General features: G+C 40.0%; 1 protein-coding gene across 1 annotated transcript in view; it reads left to right on the forward strand.

The window, feature by feature from the left end:
- LOC146776065 (polycystin-1-like protein 2) overlaps nt 1-16,598 on the forward strand; it is an 865,077-nt gene that overhangs the window by 388,507 nt on the left and 459,972 nt on the right. The window contains exon 16 of the mRNA XM_085637447.1: nt 1,696-1,878. Within this exon, the coding sequence (XP_085493573.1) occupies nt 1,696-1,878 (183 nt within the window). The remainder of the gene's footprint in view (nt 1-1,695; nt 1,879-16,598) is intronic.

The following is a 16,598-nucleotide window of genomic DNA, read 5'->3' on the forward strand; positions in this document are numbered from 1 at the left end:
ACAGGCGCTGGGTATATGGCATACCACTTGATAAGGGACTTACAGGTAAATTAAATATATCAAACATGTGTAGGTTAATCATAGCATGTTTAAGGGAGAGAGCACATGATCTTAAGCACTGGTGAGCAGTGGTAAAGTGCTCAGATTCTAACACCACCAAACACAGGCACAGACAAGGAGAGACAGCCAAAAGGTTGGGGGAGGCCACCCTAAGGCTGTCAGGTCTAAAAATATCCATAACTATGAAAGGAATTTATGGACCAAGCCTCCTGTAAACATGTATCTCTTGCAAGATTATGATCTCTAATGAAGTAAATAAAGAGTGCACGTTGATGTCTCCTTACTTCTGTGGTACTCCCGCAATTGTTTGTGTTCTATCTGTAGTGCTTCTGTTTCACTACCTTGGGTTGCAGACTTTAACAGCATTTCTACCTCCACTGCCTGCTTTATCCATAGTACTTCTGTGGCTTACGAGATTCTTATATTCCCCTGAGCTGAGTGGTAATAAAGCCTCCCCCATTCTGAGGTCATTCTTATTGGTCATTTTCTCCAGCATCAGCATTTCAGAGAATCCACTAATTCTGGTAATCTCACTTTTAGCAAGTGCCGCTTTGAAAGGATTGTTACATCTTTATAGGGGTTGGATATGCTGTGGGATGGTTGTTTGTTGCAAAGGCCGTCTCTATAACACGTCGACTGTGTTGCGTGGTCTATTTATTTTTAATTTGATTTGAGGAAAGTAAAGCCGCTTGAGTTAATTTAACCCTTGGTATTTGGAGTGTTAGCTGGCTGGGCACCAACGGTCCCACAATCAAATTCATTTGTCTTAGTAAATGCACTCTGGAGAGAGTTTGTGTGTCTTTGATCCTGCACACATGCCCATGTGGCATTTTCCAAGGCTGCTATCTGCCTGCCAAAGATCCATTCCCATTTGAAAGGGGCTATCAGTCCTAGAGGGTAAGATTTCAGGCGATATAGGTTCTGTGCCATACAGAAATCTGTAGGAGAATAGACCTGAGTTTTAATCCTAATTGCGCTAGTCTCATTTTGTCAAGCTTGGGTAACCTAGGCACAAGTCTATAGTGTCATCAATTTCTTTTGTGAACTCAGGAATGTTCACATCATGAATTGTTTCCCCTACTTCAGATTTTGTTTTTGTAGGCCTGGGTATATTTTTCACTTAGAAATGCAGTTTTGTATCAAGTTTTTCATATGCTTTCCTTGACCCACATGATCATTTTCTAAACTTTCCTTTTCAGTCCAAAGATTGAATTTTTCACTTGGCTTAAGCAGCTTGAAAAGTTTGGCCAGGTTTATGGCAAGAGCTGTGCTGCCATTATCAAAGACTAGGGAAATTTTTTAACGTGGCTTTTTGTGACCAGGGTCATAGACGTAGGTGGAAATAGATGGAATGTGTGGAGCAAAAAGTGCAGGATGGGCCATCACTTTCCCCTCTGCTAAGAGCTTAAAATATTTTGTGATCTGTTAGTTCAGTATCAGTGAATGGGTTCATAGTTTCCATTTGGTCATTGCCATGTATTGGTGGATTGGTACATTGTCAGACTAAGTAAGACTTAAAAACACAATCATTACAATGCCTGACCCTTTCACTGACACAGCAATTAGGTATGCTCATTTGAAGGGTTGGCCTCTTTCCTATCTAAGCCCATTGTCTGTTCTTTCCCACTCACGTAGGTAAAACCTGAAGATTTCAACAGCAGCAACCAGACATTCCTTGCCTCTATAACCGAAAGAGTGAACACAATATCCAAAGGAGAGAACAGCAGTGCCTCACTCATCCAACTCTACAAGTCAGTGTCTTCCGTACTTAATCAGGGCAATCAAGAGGAGGATCTGCAAACAGGCAGCAAGAGAGAGGTATGCAAGAATGTACTGATGAAATACCTACAATGTGCATTTATTGCTTTCGGTGGTGGGTCCCTTTGATATACAGGGGATACATTTTCTCTCTATCCTTAATTATTGTGTGTATTTATTCATTTTATATAGTGCTTGGAAACTAAAGGCTTCAAGGTGCTGTTTGCCTGACGAAAAAAGCATGTTGAATTATAGATGAGTAACAGTGAATAACAGGGATATTTTTCACAAAAGGTTCTGAGTGATATATTGTATCACTATCACATCACTCAGAATTCCAAGAGTCTTGCAGTCGGAGATAGACCCAAAGTGTGACATAATCTCTAGAATTTGTGGTAGCTCCTCTGTGAAGAGGATATCTTCTGCGTGTAACATGATTTTGCTCCAGACTGTGCCTGTGGGGGTGCCCCTGACAGTCTCTTCTTATATTAAAAATGCAGGAAGCTCCAATACCAGTGGGAAAAGCAAGGGTGAGAATGGAGAGTCCTGCCTTACATCCCTTTCCAAGATGAAGAGCTGTGACAATGTCTGGCCAAACAGGGTCCTTGTCTGTGGTGATGCATACGGGGCACCTCATTAGGAGCCGAGTGCAATAAGAAAGTCAAGTTTCTCAATTGTGTGCACAGTAGATAGAACCACTCAACTCTACTGAATGCTTTTTCACGGTCAATAGATACACACACTGGTCAGTTACTCAGCCTAGGAGCCTTATGGGTGTTACATGCATGAAGCACATCAATTCATCAGTGGATTATCTCAAAGCTATTAAAGACACCTATTCGGGTTGAGCTAAAGGTTGACTATGAAGTTAAAGGGGGAAGATGAATATTCATATTCAACCTTTCCATGAGGTTCATAAAGTCAACAATGAATAACGATATTTGGTGGTATCTACATCATTCCAGTGAATCATTACCCTTCTTTAGGATGAGAGAAATAAGACCTTGACTTAGGAATTCAGGGCGCATCTCCTGATTCAAGAAGGCATTACAAAACATAGTGAGCAAGGACATGGGTATGTCTAAAAATTGTAGGTAAAATTCTGAGGCGGATCAATCAGGGCTTTGCCTGACTTCATAAATAGTGTTGGTAAGATTTCCTCAGTAAAATGGCTCCTACGGGACTCCAATTGCTCCTATAATGTTTTGGCAAATCAAAGTGACTTTATAAAGCTTCAAAATCTGTCTTGGAGGCTGGACTTTGAGACACATAGAGATCAGAGTAAAAGTAATGTAAATCATCTGCCCTGCATTTTGGCTCTCATATGACCCCATCATTGCACGTTTTGAGGGCTATAATCATCCTCACAGATTAATGAGGTAGGCAAGAAAGCATTCTGTTTTGTTGCCCCTCATAAAATGTACAAACATCCTTTTTATCCAGTGGCATTTTTTCAAGGCACTGTGAAATTGGGGCATGGTCAGAGAACCTCAGCACTGCACAGGGATGGGTAATAATATGCAGTTGATTTCAGACAATATAGAATGCTTTGGGGTTTGTACTTGCTAATCTTGATGTTTAGGGTGCAGCAGCCTCAGCTGAATTATATTCTTTAATCAGTCACCTCAGCACCTGTCTGGGAGCAGTTGCTTCCTATCATGCAACAATGGTGTGATCAGTCACCGAGTAAATATCTTCATTCCATTCACCTCCTTGCACCAGATCATTTTCACAGAAGGTTGAAAGCAGGTGACCTGTTGGGAGAAGAACACTTAAGTCAACGTGATTTGGCCTGTAAGGTAACATAATACCAACCTTCTGTAGTTTCTTTTTCCCAAACTGCATGTGTTGCCAGCCACTGTGTTGTTCAGATGAAAATCCTCTGTCATATTAACAATGTGGCATCATTCTTTTCGGAATGGTGTGACTATACAAAAATTCCCTTCCACTTCTTTTCCAACTTCTCATTTTCGCCTTTCTTCTGTTGTGTCCCCTGGAGCAGGCCTATACAACTACAAATACTCCAGGAACTCTGGATGAGGTTCATGCCAGTTCTTTGCTTACAGAGATAGGCAAAGACTTCCGTACAGTTAACAGGACAGTTCACCTTGTTAATATTCCAAGAGTAGAAATGCATAGGGCTTGCAGAATGTTCAAAAGACCTAAATAAATAAACCAACTATTGGTACATAAAACAACAACCAGTTGTAGGGTATTCAGGGTCTAAGTTTGTTCTCTTCTACTTCTTTGCAGAAGGCTCGGCCATGGACTTCTGCTTTGTAAACATGTCTGGTACTCTCCCGGATGAAGAGTCTTCTCTATCTGTTGAGTGGTTTCTACTGCAATTGTGATTAGCATTGAGTAGTAGCACAATGTTACTGGGGAGACCACGTCATAATCCCTACCCTTCTAGTGAAACTTCAGAGATAAAAGTGCGAAGCTCCAAGAGTTGACTTCTATTGTTTACGTTTATTTTACGCTTCTGCAAATCTGCACCCCATTTCCAGGTTACCAGGTCTGGTAGACCCAGATTTCATGACCCCCATGTAGTCTCCGGCTTTTCCCCTTCTAGTTTCATAATCCTTTCTTTGATTGTGTGGGCATCAGGATTGGCATCTGGAGTGTTTCAGGGACTGGCCAGAAGGTATAAGAACCCTGTTTGCTAAGTCACTTCCTAATAGTTCACCAATGTGAATCAGGAGAGTCTTCAAGAGGAGGCGCGACACAAACTGATTCTTGTTTTGGTCCATCTTCCCTTCCTGAACTTAAAGAAACTTACCATTAGTTCAATGATCCCTGAATTCATAGTCAGTTAGCCAGCCTGCTAGTGAGCAGCCCTCTGCAGTTCTTGAGATGTAGAGGGCCACCCCTGTAGGAGTTCCAGTCATCATCTAACTAGGAGACTCGATATTGCATGTCTCTAGTCATTTAGTGATCACCCCCTTGTCTGACTTCACACCCTGGACGTCATAGGTAATAAGAATAGTGGCTACTGCTATTTTCTGCAATCAGTTGAATATCTCCTGAGGAGAGGGATCACTCTCACCCTTTCTATATGCCACACTGCCTTTAGAATACTCCTCTTGGGAGGCATGTTCCCGTTGTTTACTCTTAAGCGGCTGTGGGCTATTTCCTGCTGAAGACATGGTCTACACCACTGGATGCAACTTAGAGTACCAACCAGTTTGTGTCCCACTGTGACCGTGATCAGAGAAAACTGTTTTGTAGAAGAAACTAGGCTTCACTTGTAGCTTATAAATCGACAAACTGGCTCAGAAGTGGTCAAGTGCAGAGAAACAACCCTTAAAGTTTGAAAAAATATCCAGTATAAGGCCAAAGTGAGTCCAAGCAGCCATCAGTTGACACACCAGAAGTTGGTGTTTTTACAAATGAGCTGGAGGATGCAGCAGGTTCATTGTGGGAGATCGAGATTGAGTAGAACAAAAGGGCCCCACACAAGATGGTTACCTTTTCAAATAATGTTCGCCTCACACAGCGACATCTGCTCAGAGGGGTCGAGCAGTGTACAGGACTCCTCTTGCACCATAACTATTTGAAGACTTCCAGGAGGTAAATAGGTGCCGTTGGCAGGCACTGTCTGTCACCCACCACTGTCCTCTGCAGACTCCACCTCCCCCCTTCACTGGCTGTCTCCATTCCTCCAGCAGACTTGGTCTGGGTGGCCCCAGGCAGCATGTCTTTCCCCAGGCCTGAGCATCTGCTTTGATATGTTCTGTGTCTTGCAGCAGATACCATCAGGCCTCATCTCCCTAAAAAGAAGCACCAATAGCACCAGCTCCTCAAGAAGTCTTAGGTCCAGTTACCGGCCTAGGGGGCAACAGGGCACCACCACACTCTGCAATGAGACGTAGACTGGACTCAGCCACCCTACAGACAGGTGTAAGTAGAATCACAGAGATCTGCACCTGTGATGATGGGTAATTAGGAAATAGCTTCATTGAATACAGACCTATGCTGCCATCCTGGCCATGGTTTAACCATACACCCCAAAAATAGGAATTTTGAATAGTTAGTTAATGAAAATGGTTAAGGTGGTAGGATATTGATACTATCATCTAAGGTAAATAGCAGGTCAAGTGTGTGTTCAAATGTATTTGTAGAACCATGAACTCTCTGGAAAAGTCCCATCATGGCGAAGAATAAATTAAATCATGGACATTGAGTTTAGAGCATTATTCAACCTCATTAAAAAAAAGCTGTGTTGTTATGCAGAAGAGGTAAAGCATAGCAGCATAATCAAATCCTTTAGGTCATGTGCAAAACTAGTATCATAGCTCAGCAGGCAAAAACAATAGCCAAGGTGCTGGAGTCAATAGGGGAGCGGTTAACACAAACTACCATAGTTTCAAATGAGGCTGGATCACAAGCAGCCCACCATCTAGTGGTAAGATGGCTTTTGATGTCTTAGGGATTAGAGTCTATTGAACATGGTGGTTTTGACATTCTAATTTCCTCAGGAGACAATACTCCAAATGATGAACTCCAACAGGTTTGCCATCTCCCTTTCAGAATTATTGATATTGTGGTTAGAAATGACTGGAACTCCTACAGAGTTGCCCAAATGTCAAACATTTCACAACCAACCCAATCGCTGTTAGTCACTGCTAATGTGATGGGAACAATGCAAATACATTTTAAATAAAGGTGTCTAATTTTTTGAGACCAATATATATTAAACACTAAAAACTTGAATATAATGTAGAAAATTCCATTCAAAGTATTGTCCGCTGCATCACTCATTTGGTGGCAGGACAACCTGGCAGCCTCATCTGCTTTGTTGGCATCTTTAGGTGAGCTTGTGCTTCCTGCACTTGCTCACGAGAACTCCAGAAGATTGCTGGCACTGCTCTAAAGCTAGCTTCAAAGCTAACTGCTATTCCTCTAACGGTAGCTACAATTTCCAGTTGTCATTCTATATTTCTTATATCTTTTCTTGTTCCTGTATGAACAGAAGGCAAAGAGGATACCGTGACAAAATATTTAACATTTTAAACTCATCAGCATCTACTTTTCTCAGAATTAAGTGGTATTCATTTGTTGGAGTGCAGATAAACCAATGGCATTTTCAATCCCATAATCATAAACTTTAAGTTTTTTGAGTAGTGTCTTTGCATCTACTAAAATCATTTCTATTAGTAGATCATTAAATTGGAAATACCAAGCATGTCAAAGAAGACGGAGCACTTATTTATATACTGTCGCCTTCATGATGTTTGACTATCTCATTGTTTAAAATGATAAATCAAAAAAATTGTATTTGTCAACACAGGACATCCAAGAAAGAAATATATACATCCAAGAGTGGAAAAAACAGAAAGTACTCCTTTTGTGCAAGTAGTGTAGATGTGTTTCCTTAAATAAAACAGTAGAGTTTCAGAAGAAGAGCAAACCATCACCCACCTATAATGTGCACAATACACTGAAAATTAGCTTACTTAGCATATAGATATTTAAGATCTCATAGACAATTGGCTCAAATTGAAGGACTCGGTTTTTCAAGTTTCAAGTTCAAGTTTATTGTTCTAGTGTTTAGTCTTCTTAAAACCATTACACTGTATGGTAAATATAAAACATGTGAAAAACATTAATTAAACCTTTTGTACACTTATATTACAAAATTTGTTTAAAATAGAAAAATAAAAAATATATAAATGTATGACAAAATTCATAGTGTCGTCTCTTTAAAATCCATAATATGCTTCACATATCTCTCATGAGACTGAACATTGGCAAACAAAGTTTCTTTACAGTTGGAATAGGATACAAAGCGATTCCTTTTTTCTTTCTGGGTTTTGTTTAAGCTGGGATTATTATATCCCGTCAGGATCGTTGTTTGTGGTTAATTTCAATACTATCCTTGATCCAGAATTTTTCTTCTTGCTAGGTACCATCCTTTATCATTTAATTTGGGATTGCTAAACTCTTGGTCGATTTGTAATCCAACTAAACTTTACATATATACTTTTGATGTCATTAATCCTTTATTTCGGCTATTTCTTTCAAATTAACTTTTAGAAATGTTACCCCTCTGCAGACAAGTGAGATTGAGATGCCTCCAAGCCAAGTTGTTACCTCTTGCATGCAAGTTCGGATTTATAGTATTGTAAAGATTGCTTTCAACAGTTTTTTCCTTTCTAATCCAAACTTTGGACACACACACAGAATATGCGCTAAGGACTCTTTCTTATATTTACACAGCCGACATTCTTCATTGTAAAACTAATATTTCCAATTAGGAGCAAGATCTTTAATTTCCCACAAATCAAAGTGGAATTGCATGAACTGTTGTTTTATGTTCTGTGAGAAATGAGCTGAAAGGTATTCCTGCGGCTGCCTCTTTTTATAGGAATGAATCACTGTCCAGGTATGGCGTCTTCGTATGAGAATGTTCTTGTCAGTTGTATGAGACACAGTTTTGACTGTTGCTTTAATTGCCTGATCAAAGGCTACTTTTCCTATACTCGCCATCCAGGCTTCGTGCACGCCTAGTTCCTCTATTGCCTGCATTAAGTGAGCTCCCCAGGATCCTTTTTTATTGGTCAATTTGTGTTCTTCTATTTCCTGCCAGCACAAGTTATCAATAGATTCTTTATTGGATGCGTGCAGTCTCCAACATAACTTAACAAAGGTTGCTTTGCTTTTAAATATTTGATTTATCAATCCAAACTCAAGACGAACTTGAGCCGGAGAAGCTGATTTTGATATATTAAAAACTGATTTATATACTCTCGTTTGAATTTTATTTAAGATGGGTGCTTCACGACCCTTCATCGTTTCTGTGCCGTACGTAACGGTTGGCATTAATTGAGCACGCATTACTGATAGCAGGTGAGCAAAGGATTGACAGCTCAATTTCCTTTTTAATAGCTTGAAACCATAAATTAGCGATTGGCCTTTTGCCATCATTGCTGCAGAGTGCTGCTTGTGCTTCATTTGATGTTCGATGTTGAGTCCTAGATAATTATATGCTTTGGCTAACTCGATTTTTTTCCCTTCCAGGAACCAGGAGTATGTCTTGTATTTACAGTCTACCAGTTGAACTACTTTCGTTTTTTGCAGATTTAGTTCTAATCTTTGCTTATTCGTATATGTTTTTAGGGCTTTCATGCTACGTTGTAGTCCTATTGGCATTAGGCTTAATAGGACAAGGTCATCTGCATACTGGAGATATCTCATTTCCGAGTTCGCCAGTGAAGGTGGGTGGCAATTATCATTCTGAAGTGCTGCTGCAAGGTCGGCAAGATATAAATTAAACAAGATGGGGGCTAACACACACCCCTGTTTTAGTCCATTCCTTGTCTCTATTTTGTTGGTCGCTCGTTTGCCATCTCCTATTTTAACCTGCGCCCAGGTTCCTGTATATAACTCGATGATAGCCCTCAGCAAACTGCTGTTGATGCCCCATTTAGACAATTTTTGCCATAAGAGCTCGCGAGGCACACGATCGAATGCGGACTTTAGGTCTACAAAACAGGCAAAGAGCCAGGTCTTCTTATTTTTTGCCTTATCAGCTAAGAATATTAATGCTGTTAAATTTGTTGATGTTCCCATCCCAGCTCTAAATCCTGTTTGGAACTGCAGTATGAGCTTTTTGTCCTCTGTCCATGAGTTAAGATGCTCCAATAGGCAGGAGGCGTAGAGCTTTGCTTCCACGTCAATTAAGGCTATGAGCCTATAATTTGTTGGTAATGAAGGATTTCCACTTTTAAAGATTGTTTGAAAGATGTTACCTTTCCACGAGTCCGGGATTCGATTTGTGCGATACAACTCGTTGAATAGGGGGGAAAAGTAGTGAGCCCAATATATCATGTCTCCTTTGAATGGCGCGTTGGGGATTCCGTTTGGTCCTGCAGCTCCTTTTGGCTTTAATTTCTTTATGATTCTCTTCAATTGATCTAAGTTGGATATTAATGGTGTTGTTGCGTTGTGGTGTATATAATTTGTGTTTTCCTTCTCGTAAGCTGTGTTGTCTGTCTGGAATTCCTTGAATAAACCTTCTTGCGTTATGAAATCTTCATCTATGCTGCTCTTATTAAACTTAGGCTCAGGATCTGCATACATTCCTTGAACGTGAGCTTCCCATGAGGCAGCGTTTATCCCCGCATTTTGTTGTCTGTTCTTTCCTAGAGCTAATCCATTTATTAACATCAACATTTTTTGCTATTTGTGTGTTTACTTGCCATCAAGAGTTTATTCCACAAGTCAATTTTCGATCTTGTTTTTGCTTTCCAGCAATTCTTCTTATAATTGGTTCTTACATTTTGCAATCCTTTTTTATCCGGTTCAATACCTTGTCTGATCTGCTTCCTGATTTTCCTAATTTCTTTTAATATCAGCTTTTTTTGATTTTGTAATTCTCTGCTGTACCAGACATGGGATCCATATATATTGTAGTGTATTGTGCTGAAATTATTCTTACTTGGATCATTTTTTACTTGAAATTTTTTCAGTAATGTATTCTTTAAAATTTCCCATGCCTTTTGCCGTTCACCTTCTTCCAAATGCATATTTTTTTGTGAATTTAATTTACTCTTTATTACATCTATGGAACCTGCACAGGAGTAAACCTCCGTCATCAGCATTTCTGGCCTCGTGCCTCTCCATTTCAGGTTCCTTAGATGATATACTTGAGAGCCCGAAGTTATTTCTTTAATCAGTGGCATCAAAATCGTTTTGTATGTTATCCTGATGATTTGTGGAAAATGGTCGCTCTCGGTTCAAGGAGTTATTTGAAAATGGCATACCTGAGGCTTTCCAAAGTCACTTGCCAATGTATGGTCAATAGTTAAGGTTTTACTCCCACTTATAAAAGTAATTGACGCAGGTGAGTCATCTTTTGTGCTTCCGTTCAGGCTGCTCAGCCCTAATGTTTCTAGTTGCATTCTATATGCGTTCTCACTTTGGCGAGTATTATTCAATTTCTTACACAAATTTGTATTAAAGTCTCCGGTAATGATAAACAGGGCTAATTTATATTGTTTCTGTATTATTTTTATTATTTTGAGCAAAGTTTTCATGCGTTCCCCTTTGGTTTCTTCTCTTGGATGGATTTAAACATTTATTAAAATGATTGCTCTTGTCGGGACGCTCGCCATCTGGTTATCTACCTGGATTACTAAAATCCAGTTTAGACCGGTTTACAATTTTTCTGTTTGGCCATTGTGTTTTGTCGAACAAAATATGGAGAGACCCCTTTTTGGGTGACCAAATTTCGCAGATCTATTAGCTGCCTCATGATGGGCTATATAGCCTGTAATATGTATTGGAGATGGACTCCATGTTTCCTGCATCAAGATTATGTCATGAGCTTGAAGAAATGACATAACGTCGTTCTTTTGTAGTACATTTTCTAGCCTATGAGTATTCCAGGAGCAAATTTTGATTTTAGAATTTTGCACCATGTTGAGATTTTCTATTAATTTGTCAGGGCTGCATTATAATTCGATTATTGTTGGGTTGTATACTGTCCTGATTATTTGCAGGGGTGCCATTGTAGTGTTCTGGAGCATCCACACCCTGGACGGAGCTACTTACAAATTTGACAATTGTTAGATTCTCGCAGGTTCTCTGATTAAAATCTGTACCCGCTGCTCCTCTTAGAACTGATGTTGAAGGAAGCAGTGGACCCGGATATTGTGGGGGCTCAATCTTTTGTAACTCAATTCCCCAACCTTTAAAGATATGATGCTTTGTCAATATTTGCTCTACTATCTCCTTTGAGGCCCAATTTGTCATTGTTGCCTCTCTATTGTTACTTAGTGGGTGAGGTTTAAATTCAACTGATCTTAGGTCAGAAGAATCGATGTGGGCTAGATCCCTTATTTCCTTAGTTAGTTTTAGAATTGTACCCCTATTTCAAATATCAAACGGCCCTCTTGATGTGTAATTAGGGATTAACAGGAGCTTGTTTGCTTGGCCTCCCGTTTTTATATGTTGCTTCTCTGGGTAATTCCCTTGCGTGTTAAAATCATATTGTTGTGCGCCCTCCTCTGATTCCTGGTTCTTGTCCCGCTCGTGGGCTGTGTTTACACTTTCTGACACTAAGATTAGTCTCCGAGTCAACTCCGGCCGTTGAATTTCTTTGTATTCTGGGCTCTTTTGTTTAGGCATGTGTTTAATTGTTTTCAACAAACTATTTTCATCCGGACTTTGCTGTAATATATTTAGTTGCTTTATCTCCTTGTTTTGCTGTGCTTTTATGTTGTCGTCTTGAAGAACTACTATTTCAGTGCTGCGAGCTGAAATTCAAGGATTTTTTATTTTTCCTACTGATCTGGGATCTAATTTTGAATCGGTTGGTGTGATTTTAACTACCTTCATATCTGATTGTTGTTTATTTGATTCTGTATCCTCCTTGTTTTGTTCCTTATTTTCCAGAGGCATTTTTTTCTTATGCTGTGAGAACATTCGCCATATGTTGCCTTGTTGGTTAATTTTCCCTTTCTTACGAGCTTTTCTTTGCCTTTTTTTTTCTTTTTTGAGACTACTAATTCTGCCTTTATTATATCTTTATCTTCATACTCTTTTTCTTGTTTTCTATGATTATCTTTATCCTGTTTGCATAAGGTTATGTCTCTTGACTTTGCTTTTTGGATGATTTCCCCATTGGGAATTTGTATGGGAGTAGTATCGTCCTTTGCTTGTTTGGGATGTTTCTTGAATCACCTCCATTTTTATTGGCTCTTTAGTTTCCTATTCTTGCACTCTTAGTCTCATAAGTGGACTTACTGCTTGTGCTTTTACTTCCATTAATATTTCTGTAAGAATCATTGATAAAACTTGTAAATTGTCTCCTGCTGTTATGCATTGGCAAGTGACTTGCTGTGTATAATTGTGCTTTTGGGTCCTCCTAATCAGGTCATTCAATGCTTGCAACTTGTTGTCAATGCCCATTCTATGTACTGCTATGACATTTAACAGGTCCACCTGAAGGTCATGCTTGTACGCCTGATGCTGAATTGCTTTTGATTTTGTATCAATGGTTGATAATACTATCCTCCATGTACTGACTGGCATTTTATTTGCTGAATCGTGAGTTTCGTGATTTTGCCTAGGAGCAGAACTTCTTCCTATTTGTTCCTCTGACAAAGCCTGCATATACTCAGGTTTCCTGGTTGAAGGTGATGGTGTTAAATTGCCACAGGTAAATTGTTTTTTATCCGGAGAGCTAATGCTACCTGTCCCAAGTGGGCTTAGGCTTGTTGTTAAGCTGTCCCGCAAGCCGTCCCTCAATCTGCTCATCTCTCCGTGTGCAGGTAATTGTAGCTGTTTCGGTGGATAGTTGACCAATATCTGGCTCATCTCCTGTATAAACATTGAAGTATTTAATAGGTCAATTTAGAGGGAGATCTAATTCTGGAAGTCCAGACGGACTCTGATGAATTTTTTGCAGTTGCCGTTGGACTCAAATAATCCCCAATGTTAAGGTTTAAGGAGGAGAGAGAGTCCCTTGAGTTTGTTTTATGGACTTCAACTTGGATTGCACCTACTCGAATTGTATCAATACCTTGCATGTTTTTACCAGATTCATTCTCCTCTATACATTGATCGCTAAAATTGCTGGTGATTTCAAATTCTTTCATCAATTTTACTCTCTCCCTCCATATTGAGAGTTGTACTACTTTTTATGGGGCTTACTTTCGTTGAACATTTTTCTATCAGAAAGTCTGTTATTTTATACCCCTCCCTCCTTTTTGATTTTGCAATCCTTGCTTTATATTGTTCTGTTTTTAAGATAATGGACTCCTGTTCTTTTCCATTAACAGAATGTATCTCTGTTTCCTGTGTTTCCTGTGTAACATCCTGTGTAACGTCCAGCTTAGGTGACCCCTCCCTTGCTCTCTTCATTTGCTTTTTTTCCTTGACTGGGCGCTCCACGGGTCCTTCCAGACCGCATTGTACCCCCTTTCACTCACACTTTTTTAAAGAAATGTGTGCCGTCTGTGCACTACTGTGTCGTCAAGGTGGAGTCCTTGCCTCTGCCTCCCGAAAAACGTCTACCGGACTACCGGATAAAGTTTAATACAACTGCACCCACCTCTTTACTCTCTCACTGCCCTCCCGTTGTTCCTCCCTGCGTGGGTTCACAGAATCACCTCCTCTGTGGCCTCTGACCACTGGCACCGCAATCTCGCCCAGGTCTACTCCGGTTCCTGTTCTTCCGCTGCAGAAAGAACCCACTTCGTTCGGGGATGAGAACGGGATCCACTGCCACCCTTAGCTGAGGTGGGGCTGTTCTGGGCAGATCACTGCACTTTTCTGCTGAAAACCGCTGAAAACCTCCTGCAACCCCCCCCTTCGCTCTGTTGGCTGCCTCCCTCCTGCTGACGGATCCTAACAAGTAGCGAGCGGGAGACCCAGGGAGGGGTAAGGGAAGAAGCACGGAGGTAATCTCGGCACAGAGCATAGCACAGCACACCAAGAAATAGCGCTCCAGTTTCCAGTTTCCAGCCCCAACTCCAGCTCAGACTCAGGACTCAGTTTAAACTGGATGAGATCAATTATCTTCCAGTATCTGAAAGATGGACAATTAACCGGAATTTTAATAAACTGAAATTTCATTTAAAAGACAAATCACAAAGTATTATAGAGCAAAAAACATCCTCGGCATAAGGAGCAAAACAACTGTAATAGTTATCATGGATAAAAAAACAGCTCAGCAATAATCATTGGTGCTCTGACAGTAATAAATGAGCTGTAAGTCCAGATATCAACAAGAAACTGAATTGTCAATACTTCTATTAGTTCTGGTAAACTAATAGAACACGCACAATAGTGTTTAATCCTAGCTTTAGGTGGTCATCCATTTGACCAGAAAAGTCCAATCATTAGTAGTCATGAGAGAATGTATATTTTTATCATTATTTTACAAACAAAGTTTCTTTAAAAAATTGGTTTAATAAAAAAACAAAAACAAGACGTTCAGAAAAAAGAGCGACTGGCCTACTGTGACAGCCCAAAAGAAGGGGCAATTTATTTGTAATTTAAACTCAATTTGAATTAATATCCAGTTTGGATCTCACTAGATGAAGGCATTAACCCGAAGATACGAGCCTCACATTGTTGTATTAAGGTGCAATACTGCCTGATATCTTATTTCAATAAAGAGCAGAATTCTACCCACGAAGATAGCACAATAAAATCGCAGTTACAGATAATAAAAATGATTTCCTGCTTCAAAAAAGTTACTGCAAATAAAAGATAGCCTCAAAGAACTTCAAACGTTTTCCTTCAGCTTACATTTTGGCAATCCGTGCGGCCATCACCAATCGGCGTTCTGAGTAAAGCAGAAACCGTGAGATCGAGGCTGACATAGGAAGCATATATATGCTTCCAAGTGTCATGTGCTCGTAAAGTCAACACCGTTTATCCCGGCAGGAACACCAGTTCCTGGTGATAGCCTTCTCGTGACCACAACAATACTTTGAAAATAAATCAATAACATTTGGTCAACAGTTGGGGGCACAAATTCACAATACCCTTTCTGCAATGGTGGACCTCAGACACTCAGATTGTGATCTACTGCACTGCTTGATATCCAATGGTTTGCCCATTCACAAATTAAGATAGCACCATCCCTTTACATTTATATACTTTTAGCCATGTACGGATTGTGGCAATAGTGAATTGAGCTTGTAGGCTATACATTACACGTATGAATTTAGGTTAATTGACATAGCACGGTATCCCTGCCTTGACTGCCAATTCTTTCAAGAGTTCACATCAACATTTAATATTGTTATTATTATTAGTAGTAGTAGTAATAGTAGTAGTAGTAATAGTATTGTTTTTGTTGTTTATGTTGTTGTTATGCAGTTACATATCACGCTCCAACTACAGCGAATAGGACACTTTACATAATGCTTTTTGGTACGCATCATAGTACAAAGGAGAGACTTGAGAAAGTATAGACTGAAGCAGCAAAAGTAAGTCTATGGATAAACATATGGAGCATCTTACCAGAGAAGCCTTCTGAGGAGAATACCTGCCAGTTAGATCTTGAAGAAGTGGAAAAGGAAGATTTTAGGAATTTCCTAAAAATTTGGAATAAAGATGTAGTTCCTCTATCAAGGGGCAGAGGGTTCTAAGGAGAGGTTGCTGCACTAAAGAATGAGTGTTTTGTGGGAAAAGATGTTTTGAATTGAGGTGCTTCGAGTTGTAGAGATTACAACTTCCTTGTTTTTCTTTCCTTGGAAGGATTAAAGGAAAGCTGAAATAGAGCTTCATCAAGGAGGTGCTAGTACAAATCGAAAAACGCAAAAACACCAGTAGATGAACAGAATGCAGAACAATGTCATACATTCACCCCAGTACAGAGATCTCGGCCTAAATCCATCGTTTTTTTGCTCACCATGCCATTCCAGTTTGAACCCAGCCATTTGCAAATCAGTCTTGACCCTGTGCCTCATGGGAACAGTCCAGCCCGAACTGCCAAGCCAGCCATGGTTAACACTCCGTCCATAATCCCCTTTGGTTTTGCTGAGCACAAATCGATGCAGAGACAAAACAGTAAACAGTACTTTGAAGCTCAGTTTATTTCTACTCCTGGACATCCTGCAGACGTTCCCCTTGTCATGTGTGACATCATGAGCCATTCGTGGTGTTTTAGCCAGCAGCACTTTGCATACTGTGAAATGTTTAGCAATGCTTTTATTAAGAAAAGGTTTTTAGACTATAAATTCCAGAATATGCTTGTGTGGAAAACACCCAGTGCTGACTGAAGAGCTCTTACAAAACAATGTACATGGTTTATTAGTTGG

The sequence above is a fragment of the Triturus cristatus genome, chromosome 12 (assembly GCF_964204655.1).
Source record: "Triturus cristatus chromosome 12, aTriCri1.1, whole genome shotgun sequence".
Classification (NCBI taxonomy): domain Eukaryota; kingdom Metazoa; phylum Chordata; class Amphibia; order Caudata; family Salamandridae; genus Triturus; species Triturus cristatus.